Source organism: Calypte anna, chromosome 1, assembly GCF_003957555.1.
Source record: "Calypte anna isolate BGI_N300 chromosome 1, bCalAnn1_v1.p, whole genome shotgun sequence".
Classification (NCBI taxonomy): domain Eukaryota; kingdom Metazoa; phylum Chordata; class Aves; order Apodiformes; family Trochilidae; genus Calypte; species Calypte anna.
The window spans coordinates 131,352,726-131,368,586 of NC_044244.1; the positions used below are offsets into that span (position 1 = coordinate 131,352,726).

General features: G+C 37.8%; 1 protein-coding gene across 2 annotated transcripts in view; it reads left to right on the top strand.

Moving 5' to 3' along the window:
* Nucleotides 1-1,410: 1,410 nt before the first annotated feature.
* PPP2R3B (protein phosphatase 2 regulatory subunit B''beta) overlaps nucleotides 1,411-15,861 on the top strand; it is a 47,465-nt gene continuing 33,014 nt past the window's right edge. The window contains exon 1 of one of the 2 annotated variants that reach the window (XM_030450436.1): nucleotides 1,411-1,758. In XM_030450436.1, the coding sequence (XP_030306296.1) occupies nucleotides 1,411-1,758 (348 nt within the window). Of the gene's footprint in view, nucleotides 1,759-14,479; nucleotides 14,620-15,861 lie in introns of those variants that run through there. The other variant, XM_030450442.1, reaches the window with a different exon arrangement.

Below are 15,861 nucleotides of genomic sequence, written 5' to 3' on the forward strand. Positions count from 1 at the left end.
AGGCCTCTCCCCTCCGAGTCCGCCGCACTTGTGGCCGCTGTTTCCCGGCCGGTCTGCCGGCGTGGTCAGCTGGGCAACCGGGGAGGTGGCCGCTGGGGTCGGGTGGCATCGCTGTGCATTTAGCTCCGGGCAAGTGCAGCCTGGGGACTTGGTGGGGCGGCCGTGAGAGCTGTGACGGTGTTGACTGGAATGGCGTGGCCTTCGGTTTCAGCACCAGCATAACTTAGCTGTGAAGTTATTAAACACAACGGCTGAATTACTCCACTGGTGTTGTATTATGAGGTTTCTGGTTGTGCCCTGGGATGAGGACTCGGCTCTGACTTGAACACTACAATCTTCTGGGAGTTACTCGTTTCTAAATTCAAGTGCTTGTTTTAAGGCTTCTTCAGAAAAGCATTTGTTGCCTTCTGCATATGGATCAAATATTTGTAAAGGTTTAAAAAAATACGTATTGGGAGGAAGCATAGGGGGTGGTTAAGCTGTAGCAGATCACTAAGTAATCTGGGTGATTGCAGAGCTGAGGATAGTAACTTGGGGTGTGTTCTTAGTACTTAACTCTAGTCCTCTAGCTCTCAATCCTGTACTTTTTGTGTTTCAGGTGAGCAGCTGAACCTGAAATCATGCTATCCTAGTTCTTGAGTCATGTTATGTTTCACATTGCTTTTTAAAAATGCACTATGAATGTCAAATAGTTCTATAAGTATCATGTGACTGTATGGTACCAAGTGAGCAGACAAATTAGGCTTGTGGGGCAGAACGTGGGCAGAGAGATGCTGAAGAAGGAGGCTTGGGAAGGCAGAGCATCGCTCATGTGGGAATGCATCTTGCACTGCATTATGCAGAAGCACAGACTTCCAAATGAAAATTGAGCCTTTGGTCTTAACTCTAAATCTCTTGACTCAAAGACTTGCTTCTTAAATCTTTATTGTACTAACACCAAGCCTTTGCATAAGCTGCTTGGATGTTTACTTCTTAGCAGGTTCAATTATAATTCTTTTCAAGGCTGCTTGTCATAATAAATGTTATTTTAACGTGCTTTTGGAGAACATTTGTTAGATAGCTCCCTGAAGAAGTCCAAGTGCAGCTACTTTCTCTCTAGTCTCCACCATTTACACAGTATGCCCGTAAAAGAAAATATCCTTGGGAATTGACTCTGGCTGATTAATGGCTTATGCTTAAAAAACAACTGTATGTTGTTGTAGTCACATGTTAGCATGTATCTGGCAACACCTGTTGGTATCTGAGGGAATAAATATCAACACTTGGTCAAAACTGTAAGATTAAATAATAGTGTTTTTCTTAACAGGAACCTTGGAGTCTGTGAAACACTGAAAGCCAAGTTGAATAAGTAGATGATTATCACACCTCTATTTTTAATTTAATCCAACAAAACCGGCAACTGGTATAAAAATGTCACCTGGTAAAGTTCTGCAACCTGTGCTGAAAATGAAGGTGGATGAACTCTTTTTGTGCTGGTTGAGTCAGCCTGCAACTCAGCTGATACTAAAGGAATGCTTGAGAAGAATCAAGAACGAGGAGAGAACAGAGATTGGTAGTGGAGATTCAGGAAACAGTAAAAACGAGAGGTTTGCTAATAAAAATGCCCATTCCATGAAATGCATATTAGGAGATACCAGACTGCCTTTGATATCTTATAGTCCTCCTCAGCTTTCTACTACTCTTCCTTTGGCAACCCCAGCCAGCACAAGGAGCATCTCTAATGCTAGAGCAACACGTCGATCCTCAGGAAACAGAGCAGTAAGTTTCTTTGATACATATTAGACCTATTTGTTTAAATAGAAGTGAATTTTGTGTTTGTGGTATGGGCAAACAGCAAGTAATTGAACCTCCCCATGGGAGGTGTTGGGAGTGGAGTGAAGCAGCAGCACTGCACGTAAAATGTTAATGTTTGTGTGTCACTGGCATTAGTGGCCCAAACCTCCAAAGACTCTTCTTAGCTCCTTGCAGATCTGTTGCTCTTTATAAGCCATATGTGCCTGACACAAAATTAATTTTTTTTTTCATTTCTAATAACTTTTCTGCCAAGAAAAATGATTGCTCTTGTTCTTTAGAAATGTAGAATGGAAGGCATGTTGAAAAGTCCATATCTGGTACAGCTGGTTAGGTTTGGTGTGTCTGCCCTGGTCTTGAGCTCTAATTTCAAATGCTGTTTGTTCTGTGTTGCAACTAGCTTACACGTTACATTTGCTTCAGTGGACAGAGCATTGATAAGGAGAAGTCAAAACAAGTGATTAATTGCTTTCTGAAGGACAGCTACTGTTAATGCAGTAAGTTTAGGGCTAGTATCTTTATTCTTTCATTTATTAACAGTCATGACCAAAGTAAAATTGCTGGAAGAGCTAGAAATAGACTTATAATGAAAATGTAGTTTTCAATAATATCCTTGCATCCACTGAGCAGTGTCCAGCATGGAGGAAGACTTGTATTTAGAATCAGAGAATGAAAGAGAAATAAGAGTAAAAGCCAAAACTTGGATAGATAGTTCAGATAGCCACAACAACCAGGTGTTCTTTGGGAAATACATCTCACACTTTATATTGAAAGAAAAATCTCGCGTTCTATCAGATGTGGTAGTTTACAAAGGCTGTTTAGTTCACTAAATAGATCACAGTTGCTGGACACCTCTTATTTAACTTTTGCTAGAGGTAACCCAAACTACGTGTTGATGCCTAAGATACCATGCTTTCAGTAACAGGCCCTCCCACTGTTAAATCCAATCTAATTGTGAATAAACTTAAGTCCCTGTGTTTGCTTGCAGTGTTATTTTTATAACATACAGCCTTGACTACAAATATTCCTTTGTCTACTGATGCCAGGCACTATTGTTAGTACAAGACTCAAATTCAGCTCCACTGAATCTGCATAGTAACTAAGTAATTGCTTTGGTACTGCATGGTACACTCAGTGCTTCCTTTCGAAGGAGGCCTACATTTATAATAAGACAATGCCCTCTATGCTTGAGTGACCCCCTGCCCCCAGCCTGACATTTTTGTTTTAATTTGCAGTTCAGGTCAGTTTCATTTCTAGCCATTTTCATAAATTGTAAAACCAAAACTGCATAGAAAATGATGTGCATGCTATTTCAGCTGTAGGAGTATACATTTTTATAACTATACTGGTAATTTGTAAGTGGTCATCACTCCTACTCACTCTACATAATTTGGTATCTTAACTCATCTAACTGGCCAAACCTCTGCTTGTCCCAGGGAAGCTTTTTCAAGTTGATAAGGGTAGAGAGGTTAGAGCTGACAATGTTTAAGAATATCAGTTAATTCTTATCTATTATTGGTGTGTATTGAATGTATATACTTAACTTTTAACCAACAAGATTAATCATGTAACTGCTATTTAGCATTAAAGCATCTAATCTAAAGTGTTCTCTTGATTTCATAAATACTAATTTTCAAATCTAGCTTGAGAACTTGAAGTCCCTACTTCTTAGTTTCAAAAATAGTTTGTCTAGATTTACCCTATAACAATAGGGACTTGTATTTGATGCATAATCATTAGGCAGACAAAAGGACATGATAATTGGTTTATTTTTTCTTTAGGTTTGCACCATTGTTTCCTGTTGAGGTGAAATGTAGGAAGTTAGCAGTTTATTCTTGTGTTGGATAAGAGCAAGCAAAGGGAGAGTTTCCATTAAATGTCACTGTTGCTTGCTGTACTTGTTTGCTAACTTACAATATGTAATTTCTCTTCATGTGTCTTGGTCGGTAGCTTTAAGTAGACTCCATTAAAAAGAACTCGGAGAATCATAAAGAGTAGCAGTCTGCAGTTTTGTGGGATCATTTGTGTAGAGCTGAGAGAACCTGAGAGGGTTGGGTTGTTGATTGGTGTGGTTTCTTTCAAGCAGTTGAGCAGGGGGAAGTTTCTAAGCAATGAGAGATTTATTTATTTATTTATGGTTCATTATGGTTTATTTATGGTTCATCCAAAAGTTTTCTAATCTTTAGGAAGTATAAATTAAAAACTTTGAGCCAATGTCAGCTCTTAAAATATAACAAAGAACTTCTTAATTGCATGTTCTGCCATGACAGTGTAAGTTTTCATAGGACTCAAAATATACCCCTTTCCCATCTGCCTCCATAAACTACCTGCTGTAGTGTCAAAACTAATATATCTGGTTTTGTGCACTTAATCATAATTTACAGAGTGGGGAGCAATAGTTTTACCTGCCTCAGTTGAGTTTAAGTAAGTTTGAGGTCCTCATCTTATTTCTATAAATGGAAGAAAATATTTCAGTTGGCTTTTAAAAACCTGAAGCTTGTACTGCATGTCCAGCAATATAAATTTTATTTCTAAGTAGCAGTCCTAGAAAACAGTAAAAGTTCTTAACTCTGTGTACCTGAGGGCTATATTAAGAATATTAGGGCTTTTAAATCTAGCTATTAGGAGCTGGTGAATCACTTCTTTTAGAATTATATAAATCAACTTAGGAATCATCTTATTAAACTTTTTCTAACTGTATACAGTTGTCATAATACAGCATACAAAACGTAAACTCATTTTAGCAGGACATATTTTCTGTATCACTGAGCTGAATCACGACATTTGATTATGGGCAAGGTTGGTGTACACCTGTTTCTGTTTCTTAAAATACTGCAACTCTTTGGGAGGACACTAAACAGTGAAGCTGGTTAACAGAAAACTGTCATACTTGGGTTACTACCAGATTGTAAGTCTGAGTGTGTGAGAAGCCACATTTTCATGCTACATGTTTCTGTACTTGCTAGAAAAACATGTTTTGCAGAATGTGAAGCATTCTTGGAAGATCAATCTTAAAACTGATTCGGTGCTTAATTTTAACACCTTAAACAGTAGCATATGAGCAAAACAAGTTGGTCCTGTAGATGATAGATAGTCAAGATTTTTTCTGTTTTTCACATCTTAGCTTGTAGCTGAAGCTAGGTTTGATTTTTATCCAGAATTCAGAAGTTCCCACCTGTTTTTGCTGAAACACTGTTATTTCTGAGAATGTGCTGCCTTTCAAGATGGTTGAAATCCTTTGATCCTGATTAGCAAGTCCAGAGTATTTTCTCAGAAATGGAAGAATCTACATGGTCTTAAACATAAAGATTACAAAAAACCTAAGGTGCTTCAAACAGGAATTTGTTACTCTGGACAGGGCACTTAAATGTGTGTTCTGGGAAAATGCTAATTCAGAATGAGCTCTTGACTTAACCTACATGCACATTTTGAAATCTAGACAGAACTCTACTGTGCAAATTCATCTCATGGAGTGTTTTGGTGCAAATGAAAAACATTGTTTAGGGGTTGTTTTTTTTGCTTGTTTGTTTTTTCTTTTCCTGTAGGGGAGGTACTTCCCTTCACTTGCGTTATGTCATTCACAGTGAAGTCACGTCTGACTGCATCCTTTGTACAAATATTGTAATTGCAGAGTTCTGGTCATTTTTGTGTAGTGCTTGCAAGTGCTTAGTGTTCTGCAAGTAGGCTTGTGACTTAGTAAATCTATTAAAGTAACAACATCAGAGGTACAGAGAAACCTTAAGTCTTGAATATTTTATGCGTATATTGTCATGAAGAAAAGAAATTGTAGAGTTGTAATAAGAGTAGCTGTTGTAGCTTTCTTCTCTTATCACTGCTGTACATGGATTTAAGAGTGTTTCTGGCACTCTAGATTATCTTAAACATATGGGGTATACACAATTGTACACTGTTCATCACATTGTCAAAAATGCCAGGCCTCAAGGCCTAAAAGCTGCCGCAGGCAAGATGTTTAATCCTAACCAGCTGGTGTGCAAGGCATCTAGGGAAACAATTCGCAGAATTCCCTATGGGCATTTTGGGGGTGGTGATGCAGAGAGAATGTGATATGATCTGGAGTACTTCAGAGTTATTTTCCATTTCTTTATAGGGTCAACCTTTGATAAAAAGGTATTTCTTGGATTGGTTTCTATATCCTTTGCTTGATAAGCAAACTGTTCCTGTTTGTTATCTAGTGACAATTACTAAAACCTATTGTCCCATATTTCTATAATTTGCAATTTTTTTACTACTTCACTGCTGCATACCTTTTTTCATCTCTGTTCTCGCCAAATTACTGTTACCACTTGGTTGACTCAAATGGACTGGTAGTACTAGAATCTGTTTTAATTTAAAGGGAGGCTAAGTTGAAACCCTTTAGCACTAACCAAATTTTGCATACTAATAACAACAGTTAGCAGTTGTTTACTGGAGCAAAGGTGTTCTGCTGTGGACTTGAGTTAAATGGTAGCTAGGCCTAGACTGTGTCCTTTGTAACAGCTGTGGACTATCTCCATGTGCTGCGGGTGTGCAGTAAATGTTTTGGAGGACCAGCTTCTACAAGCAAGGAAACTTTTCCTAAAACATCAGAGAAGGAAGAGGAATGACCGTGCTGGACTCCTGCCAACTTTTCTTTCCCTTAAGTAGTTAAGTTTTGATGTCAGCCTTGGAAGTCTGAAGTGTCTACTCTTACATGTTGTCTGCATCCGAGCTGCTACCTAGCATAGCCTAATAGTAGAAGCAATGGTAAGGATCAAGCCTGGGTGACATAAGCTGCATTAGCATTGCACAGCACAGCAGATCATGCTGTGTAGGCTGTGTAGGACTGAGGGTGGTCTAGCAGATAAGCTTCCTACCTCTGTATTATGAAAAGTTAGTGTTAATAGTGCTGTGTCCCATCAGTAAGTGGGGAGGATGGTGGACTTGGCTTCCAACTCAAGCCCGTGACTTAAAGACAGACTGTAAATAACCTGGTATCAAACCAATGTACTTTTATAATGATAACAGGGTATTATGACATATGTCAGCACTAATGTGTTCACAATAAAGCTCCTTCTATGGTGCCAACACAGGAAGGACAGCCAGAAGTTCATATTGAGGTCTGGAAGAGTGCAGCTCTAGGTGTTCCTAGAAAATCATTAGTAGTTTCAAGTGTGGTGAAATAATAGTCAGCATAAGCAGCTCGGGAATTAGGTTGTGGTGTTATTCTTAAGCTTTGCTGTACTGAATAGCTTGGAATAGAATTGTTGTCCTGATTAGAGAACCAGCATTTTATTTAAGCATAAATGAGTTTTTTTCACTGTTGTAGCTTTTTTATACTGCTCTTTATTCTAACTTCATCTTGTATCCTGGCACATAAATATTATGCTTTTCTTTGCAGTCATATTAATTCTGTGTACACATTGTCCTTTCTTAGAATAAACGGCGATCTCTTGTTCTCTTTTGAAGTGGCAGTTGCCCTTGAAATGAAGATATTTCTGTGCTACTGGAATCTTTTAAATGTTTCTTATGTGCTGCATCTGGTCTGAAGTGGTTTTTGCATCTATCGTGCTGAAAAATGTAATTCAGAATTGTACATGGCTTTCTTCAAGTGTAAAATTCATCTGAATCCTGACACAGGACAAATTCAAATATTTGGATGAAATTTATTAATCACAGGTATTCTGTTTAACTGTCACTTAAAAGCAAACAGAATAAGTACATAGCTGTATGAGATCATTACTTCCAGTTGTTTCTCTCTGCCCAGTCTTTGAAAACATTTGTTTAATTATAGCTTTAAAGCAGTCATTTAAACATTCATTCTTTTAACAGGTGGTCAGTCTGAGAGGAAATTAGATATTGATATAGAGGAGATGGCTTTCTTTTTTTTTTCCTTAATGATGGCTGAGAACTTTTCTTATATTTTGTCTCCATATGCCCTCCATTTACTCTGTCAGCAAGAACTAAGCTTGAGGCCAGAATTATGCATGGGATTATTTCAATGCAGGATTATTAATGCAGTTCATCCAACAGTCTACTGATGAATCTAGTCAATGACTGTACAGAATTTTTCTGCAAGCAGTTTTATAGGAAAAATCTACAAAATATCAATGGTGATGTCATATGGCTGAGTCTTGCAAATTTAGATGTTTTACATACCTACAACTATCTTGAAAAATTCAACTAAAGTTAGGCAACCTAAGGAGATGCATTAATTTGAGAAGACAGCACTTAAGTGTTCTCGTTTGTTTTCTGCAGTACACAACAGATGGTTACTAAACTTAATGTTCTAACTGGTATCAAATGTAAATAACTCCTCTGTGCTGGACTGGATTAGTGTGGTGGTCTTGTCTTCAAGTTAACTAATGTACATAGAAGATAAGATGAGTTTATATTCTGCAGACAACATACAATTTAAAATGGGTGCATAGAAAGTGATCAAGAGATGCATTTAAAAATGTGTTCTGGTACTTGATGTTAGTTGTGCCCCTTTTTCATAGCAGTCACTATTGTATATAAAAACTAGCTAGAAACTGTAAAGCTACCCATATACTATTTTTTAACTACAGGTACTTGCAGAGATAATAGGATCCTTGAGTTCCTGGGTTATGTGCTTAACTAACCTTGTGCATAGTTTGGTTTCATTTCATGTGGAACTAGCTTTAGATATTCTCTACAGATATTGCTGCTGAAGACTGAGGCAAAAATGTCGTTGAGCACTTTAGCTTTCTCCATATCATGCAATGACCAGCTTCTCTGCTCTGCCTCCTTGTTTTGCTTTGTACTTTACCAGTGTGCCCTGCATGCAAGTTTGGAGGTTCATGACTTCTCATCTAGCTCTGTAGAAACCAATATATTTTCTGTTGCCTGTCCATTTCTTGTATCAGCCATGATTTCATACAGATTTGTGAGCAACACAGTTGGGTTCTAGAGTGAGTTTCTATAGGAGTTCTATTAGCTATTCCATTGCTGATTGGTAAATTACAATTTACTGCCTCTCTGATCTTAAGCCTCCTGATTTGTTGGTTTTGCTTTAAGATCTCTGGGGAGGAAGATCTCAGGTTAAAGTGCAAGTTTTCCTGCAGCTGTCACTGACTCAAAATTATTATCATGTGATTTTAGAGACTAAATTACAAGACATGTTAGCCTGTGATGCTGGAATTAAAGTTGTGGTTGTACTTTCACACACCAATCATCATAGTTTTGGGAATGGTGAAATTCCAAGGTACAAATGTGGTTTTGAAAGGATTAATTGAAAATTCAGTTCATGTAAAAAATGACAAAGTACTGAACAGCTGGTGCAATGCTGAAGTAAGTTGCTGGATAGTTATAAAATGTTGTCATTCATATTCTTTGTACCAGATTGCTCCGTCAACTTATAAATTAAGGTGACACAAAGCAATTAATACCAATTCAGAAAATCCTAAAGATCAAAAATGGCCTGTGTGACTGAAAGTTTGCATCATGCATAAACAATAAGCTTGCTATAAAAGCTGCTTTCTCCTGTAGGAAAATTTCATTGCTGTTCTGCATCAGCCTAAACCTCACTTCAAACTATTCTGCTATTGAGAAGCTTACCTTGGTAACATTATGAATGACTATGTGGTGGACTGTAGCTTCCTCTGTGGGTAGTATCTGTAGCATTGTGGTTTGTCTAAAATGTAAAAACCCAGCATCTTATTAAAGCAGGTGTGATTTTTAATTTGTATAATCCGTTCTAGAAATTTTGCTTGTCTTGCTCTGTTTAATCGCCACCTCAGCAGCAATAATTTGGGTGTGCCTGGTTTTCATGATCTGATTAACAAGGTCATCTGAAGATCCGAAATAGTAAATAATTTCCTCTACAGAGTACATTTCCAACAAGCTGTTTACATTGAAAATTTGTTTGCTATACACAAATAAATAAAATGTGAGCTGATAATGTTTTCCTGAGATGGCAGAGAGCATGAGAATTTTCTAGAAGGAATGTAAGCCATGCATTAATTGTCAGGCTTCAGTTTTATATTATCTAGTGTTGGAGATTGTTGAAGTTAGTCTGCCAGATTAAGTTAGCAATCTAAAAAGGCACACGCTATGTCTTTGGAGTCTAGGCAGTGTAATCATAGCAAGGTGACATGTATCTTATCTTGCTTAGAATCTAATACCAGCCTATGGCATGGTGTGCATACATAGCATTCTTTTAGTAATGTGCAGAGAATCTGATCAGCCCATCCTTCCTGGACTACTAACATGACCATTTAACTTGCATTTAACTGATGTCTTTTTATTCACTCTCTTGTCTCCTAAAATTCTGGATTCTCCTAGCAGCTGTAGAAAGAACCTCCAGGCATTACTCTGTCTAATCCAAGAGTACTGGAAAATGTAAATAAGCATGGCAGAGAAGGCATGCATATGCAAGACCGATGTTTTTAAGTTTTCTGCATGTACTATGGGGGAAGTATTGCAGCCATATGCATCTGGACCCAAGTTCACTTGAACTTCCTTCCAAAGCGAAAGGATCAGTTTCTCCCTGTGGAGGTGGATTTTTGTTGGTTGCTTGTTATTTTTAAATTGGTTACATCTAACAGTTTGTTGCTTTAGTGAATCATTCTGAAAACAGTAAGTTTAAAGCAGTCAGCTTGCGTAGCTGGGTAAGAGCAGAACAACTTGATTCCTTTTGTGATGTAGACACTGTAGACTTCACCTCCCTTGGGTTTTTTCAGTATCCTTCTACAAAGGGGTGAATGTCATCTACAGGAGATCTTGGGATGCATAGTGATAGTGACTCCTGGGTTAGGTTTGCTAGAAGTTCAGTCTGACTAAAGTGTTTATCTAAAGAGTTAGGAGCTAATTAATTATCAAATGCCTAATATTTATGCAAATATTGGGGCATATCCAGTTCCAGCATTTTCCACTATATCAAAGGCACCTAGCATTTCAGATTTTTCTTTGTTTGCTTGTTTTCTTAGTCTAGCAAAGAATTGCTGCTTTCATTTGTCTGTCTTCCAGAATGTGTATGTAATTTCTTCTGTCTGCCTTGTAGTAGCTGTGTTTTACTTAGGTTTTTTAACTGCCAGACTTTGTAGATCTTCCTTAACTGTTTGCTTGAACTAGTAGTGCCTCTTTTCCACTGAAATAGATTTTCACTACTAAACCTAGTTGTGCTGGTTCATCTTTTATCTATGTTGAGGAAACTGCTGCCTTGCCTTAGTTATCTTAACTGCTCTTGTCTACCCCTCACTAGGCAGTTACTTTCAGAAAGGTTTATACTAGTTGCATAACCCTTTACATTGACTTGTGTGGAGATCTGGCCATTCTCTTTCCTCGATTAGCCTGGGAGCCACTAATTTCTGTAGCATTGCAGTCTGAGGGATTCTAATTAGGTTGCATGCTGTTGCCATTTGGCTTGCTCATTCAGCCTTATTTAAACATTTTCCAGAGGCTCTCTGTCTTGGTTCGCATGGTGCTGAGGTCCAGTCTTAAACCCAATAACTAAAGGTTTTCTATGGCTAAATACATCTTATTACATACTTTTCTTGGAAACTTCTTGTAATGCTGGAATGCTTTTATCAAAGATTTCTTATCAGTTCCCCATAATCTCTTAAATCTGCTGTCTGACAAAAAGGTGCATTTTTGTCAGCAAATGCTAATGTTTTTTTTTGATATATTCTTCAGGTTTCTATTCTTTCATTTTACCCCAAATACTGGTGATCCATATCTTTGTCTCACTCTAATACTTTTGTGTTAGAGCCACATACATATTACACTGCTAATGTGTATATTCAGATCTCTGTTAAAGTGGTAAACTCTTTACCACGATCCCTTGAGTCAGATCCATTCATAGTGTGTATCTTTAGCTTTGGAAGGAAGCTCTGATCATGCATCTTCCTCTCTGTTTATCTAGCTAATAATAAGCTGCCAGGATACATGAACAGCCTCATGGCTGGCATCCAGCCCTTCACCCAGGAAAGGAGTTTGCCACAGCTTTCAGCAGAGAGAATTCAGATTTAGAATAAATGAAACATTATACCCGAACACTCCTAGTTCAGTCTGGATGGAAGCTGACTTTCCCTCTCTCCTGTGGCTGATTCGTGTCTGAAAAGGTTAAAACAGATTTCAGGGGGTCTTGACCACCTTGCTTTACAAATGCTTATTGCCTTATGTGGCAAAACAAAACCCTTTTCCACTGAGATGGCAAAAAAGGACCTGATTAATAGTTGCCAGTGTCCCTACCCCTCACAATGTATTGCAACTAAATGCTGAATTGCATGTAAATTCTTCATACATTGCGATCTGTGAACTTCTGACAACTATATTTTATGCAGGTATAAAAGACCACTAGATTTGAAACCAAATTAGGGACAATCTTAAAACAGTGTTAGGCTCACAGTGGGGTTAACTTCACTTCAGGCAGTGAAGTAATACTATGACAACAAAATACAGAACATTCAAAACACTGAACACAATATACTGGTCAAGTAGTGATGAATTCTGAACTCCATATGAAAAAAAGAGATCTGGAACTCCTTCCAAAACACCTCAGAACACTTTTTTTTTTTTTCCTGAGGCTTCTTCAGCAGGTCATGTGAAGGTCAGTCACCTTAATGACATTATTACAGACACCTCAAACAAGACCATGAATGTAGTAGTGAATGGGAGTGCATCACCTGGTGAAAAGAGGAAAAAACAGGCCTTACTTAAAAGTAAGGTAAGCTATCTTCTCACCTAAATTGCTTTCTAATCTGAAATGCAGTCTGCATTGCAATACAACCTTCCTGAGCATCCCAAACATCTTGGGTCTGAGAGGGGTATCCATTGCCAGAGTAGGATTCTTCTCCTACTCTAGCACCTCAAGGTTGTCTCAAGTTCCAGGAATGCTGCTGTTATGTGCTGCATGCCCAGCTCCCCACTACCTTCCCTGTGGCACAAGGGTTAACACAGGTTAATAGGTTTGATCTTCCTAAAAGATAGTGAGTGACAGCCAGATTTGCTCGATAGTCTGCTCATGCCAAGCACAATAAGTTCAGCTCTTGCTTCATCAATTTCTTTCTTGTTCTCCTGCTTCTGAACAAAGTAAGTTTCTTCATAACTTTATTGCAACTTCATAAATTGCAATAAAGCAGCATGTAGGGAAAACTGGAAGCTCAATCAAAAACAAGAAAACAATTTTTTTGTCATAATTTACTTTATATCAGTGTGTGATAAACTCAAAAGGATACAATTTAGACAAATCATGTTTCACTGGTACTTAGTCTTATCGGGGTATTTACTGTGGGGTTTTAATATATTGCTAAATGACAATGGCTATGAATAGATGAATAGGGCTAAAGATTTTAGATAACACAGCGTGTGGGTAAAATTTTAGTGGTAAAAGAGTTGGTTTAGTGTTTCTCAGCCTCTGTACATCTTTGTGTAGTAAGGTGGCCTTATATAAAGCCATCAGGGTTGAAGGCAGAGGGAGACTGACCAGATTTTTCCATTTATGCTGTTAGTAAATAAATTTGTGTACAGCAAGGTACAGACAACATACCAATATTTTAGAGAATTTGGGGATGCTTAAAGTGTTCACAGCTTGAACCAAAATAAAAGACTTGCTATACTCATAGCTGTAATAATGATGATATTTGAAACAAAATTCATCAAAATAGTAGTATTTCTGCTACTGTTATTGTGAAAACTTCATCAGTTATCAATTAATGTATCTAGGACTGTAAAGGAGGAAGGACAGAAGGTCACTTTAATTTCCATAAAAACTTATCAGATTTCTGTTTCTCTGAAGAATGCTGTGGACTTAAAGCATTGCCTCACACACACCCCCAAAAGTATTTGAGATTCAATAAACTGAAACAGAGTTGTAGCCGACTCTAATTTTAGTGCTACTGTATGTATACCTGTCACATTTCTGTTCAGTATGGGGATGTTAAGGTTTATAAAACTCCTATTTAAGAAAAAAGTATGTTGTCAACTTTTGTCAGATTTTGTTACAACATTCATATTTCTTATGTAGATTTTCTGTGAAGTGTGACTTAAAGCAGAATTTCATTGTGGCAACGTTTGCATCATTTCTTCTACTGCTTTCTGCCTTAGCATTTGAATTACTGGATTCTTGCAATACAGTAACTTAGATCTAGACAGAGGTAAAAAACCCCGTATTTCATAAAACTATGTGAGCCAGTCAGAACCCATCTGCAGCTTTTTCTGTTGTTGTTTTAATTTTCCCAGTGTGATAAGGTTCCTGGTAAAGAGCTGAAGAGTTTAAAAGGAATTTAATTGCTGTGCAATAAGCCTTATCCTCTGGCGAGATACTCAGTTGAAGCTAGACAGTGAGTGTTTTGTGACAGAAGGGAAAACTGAGGGGGATGGGAGGAGGAAGAAGCTACAAAATGACCAGGGCTGGCCTCTCTGCATTCCTGTAAGGCTTGCTTTTTTAAAATTGGAATCTGCTTTTATAGATGCTTCCCCAAACAGGTTTATTTTTTCCATACTGTACCATTTAGACTCTGGAATGCATGTATGAAAGGCCAGGCCCCCAAAGTGACTTTCCAATCTGTTTTTGCAATTCCAGCCAAGTTCCCTTTAATGTATGGAGCAGGCAAAGTTAAGCTGACTCTTATAATATCACAGAACTCGGGCGCAGCTGCTGCTTTAAGTGGCACTGTGTGATAACACAGGAGCTCTGCTATTTACTGGGACTCAAGTGCCTGGACTGGCACACAGAGACATTATATGAAATCTGAAAACATGAGGATAAAGGAGATTTCTTTGCGGCAAGATCCTGATCTGAGAAAGGAGTTGGCATTGCTAGCTCGAGGATGTGATTTTGTTTTACCTTCTAGATTCAAGAAGAGACTGAAAGCTTTTCAGCAAGTCCAGGTTTGTCTTTCCCTTATTATACAATTAAGTTGTTGTTGTCAGTTGTACCCTCACAACCATGCAAACTGCAGGAAATCTGTGGAAGTTCTTCAACAGCAGACTAGCAGGATTTTGCTTGTCTATTTCATATATGAATTCCTGTGTGTTTTAGACTGTGTGTGGGGTAGTTTTCTGCAAACAAAAGATTAGGGGAGTTTACTGAAGCGTGTGATGTTTGCACAGGCATATGCAGTGGATCATAATCTGCATGCATTTCCACAGGGTGTTTGTTTACCCTTTATGGGAACTGGGCATATAAAATACACTTGAAATAGGCTCTAACTTTGCTACTCATACATAATACTTTAAAAGGTGTTTTCATACTTAGATGATAATCCTGAATTCCTTTAGATGTTTATTTTGGACTGCTGTTTTGCAGCAGGCAGTTAAATCCATCCAGCATTCCCAAAACTGAGAAGAGAAGTATTTTAAAGGAATAACTAGTAAGAAATCTACTGACAGAGTAAACGTTCAAAGGTACTATTTTTTGGAGGGGAGATATAGCCTACAACTGTTATACCAGAAAAAACCTGAAAGGTGATATTTCTTCTAATGCACAACTTTAAGGCTTTTGGTGGAATGTGAAAGCATTCACTTTGTCCTTACCTCACCCTTTTTTTCTAATTCATGTACTAAAGGTATGTCAGTGATGATATGTGTGACACGGAGTTTTTTACCCTTTTTAAATTAAGAAATGTTTAGCATTTGAATAAAAATAGATTATATTAAAATCAGTCTAAATATAGTCTGCTACTTGATTTTGAATTCAGTGTACTAGTGTCCCTTCAGGTGACCTTCAAAAGAGGGCTGTAGAACCCTATGACCCTAAAAATGTGCTCTCCTTCTGCCTTCTGTATTGTAAATGCAGGGGTTTTTTTTTCAGCTGAGCTATATAAGCAATGTTTATTACTTTATGCAAAGCAGAATGCAAGGGCTGAACCTGCTGTTCTTTGCCATTCAGTAGAAAGTTGTGAATGAAAGGATTTTACAACTTGAATCTTTCATGCTGAAGACTCAACATTCTGGAGACAGAAGACAACTTGTTGACTAGATGCAGAAGGAGAAGAAAATACTATATTAAATACTAAAAACTAGCTGTACTGGTTAATATTTAGGTACTTCAGACCATGAAGCAAGTTTAGACTAGAATGTCATCCTGTTGTAAACAAACACATTACTTTGTTAGGTGCGCCTTAACTTGGT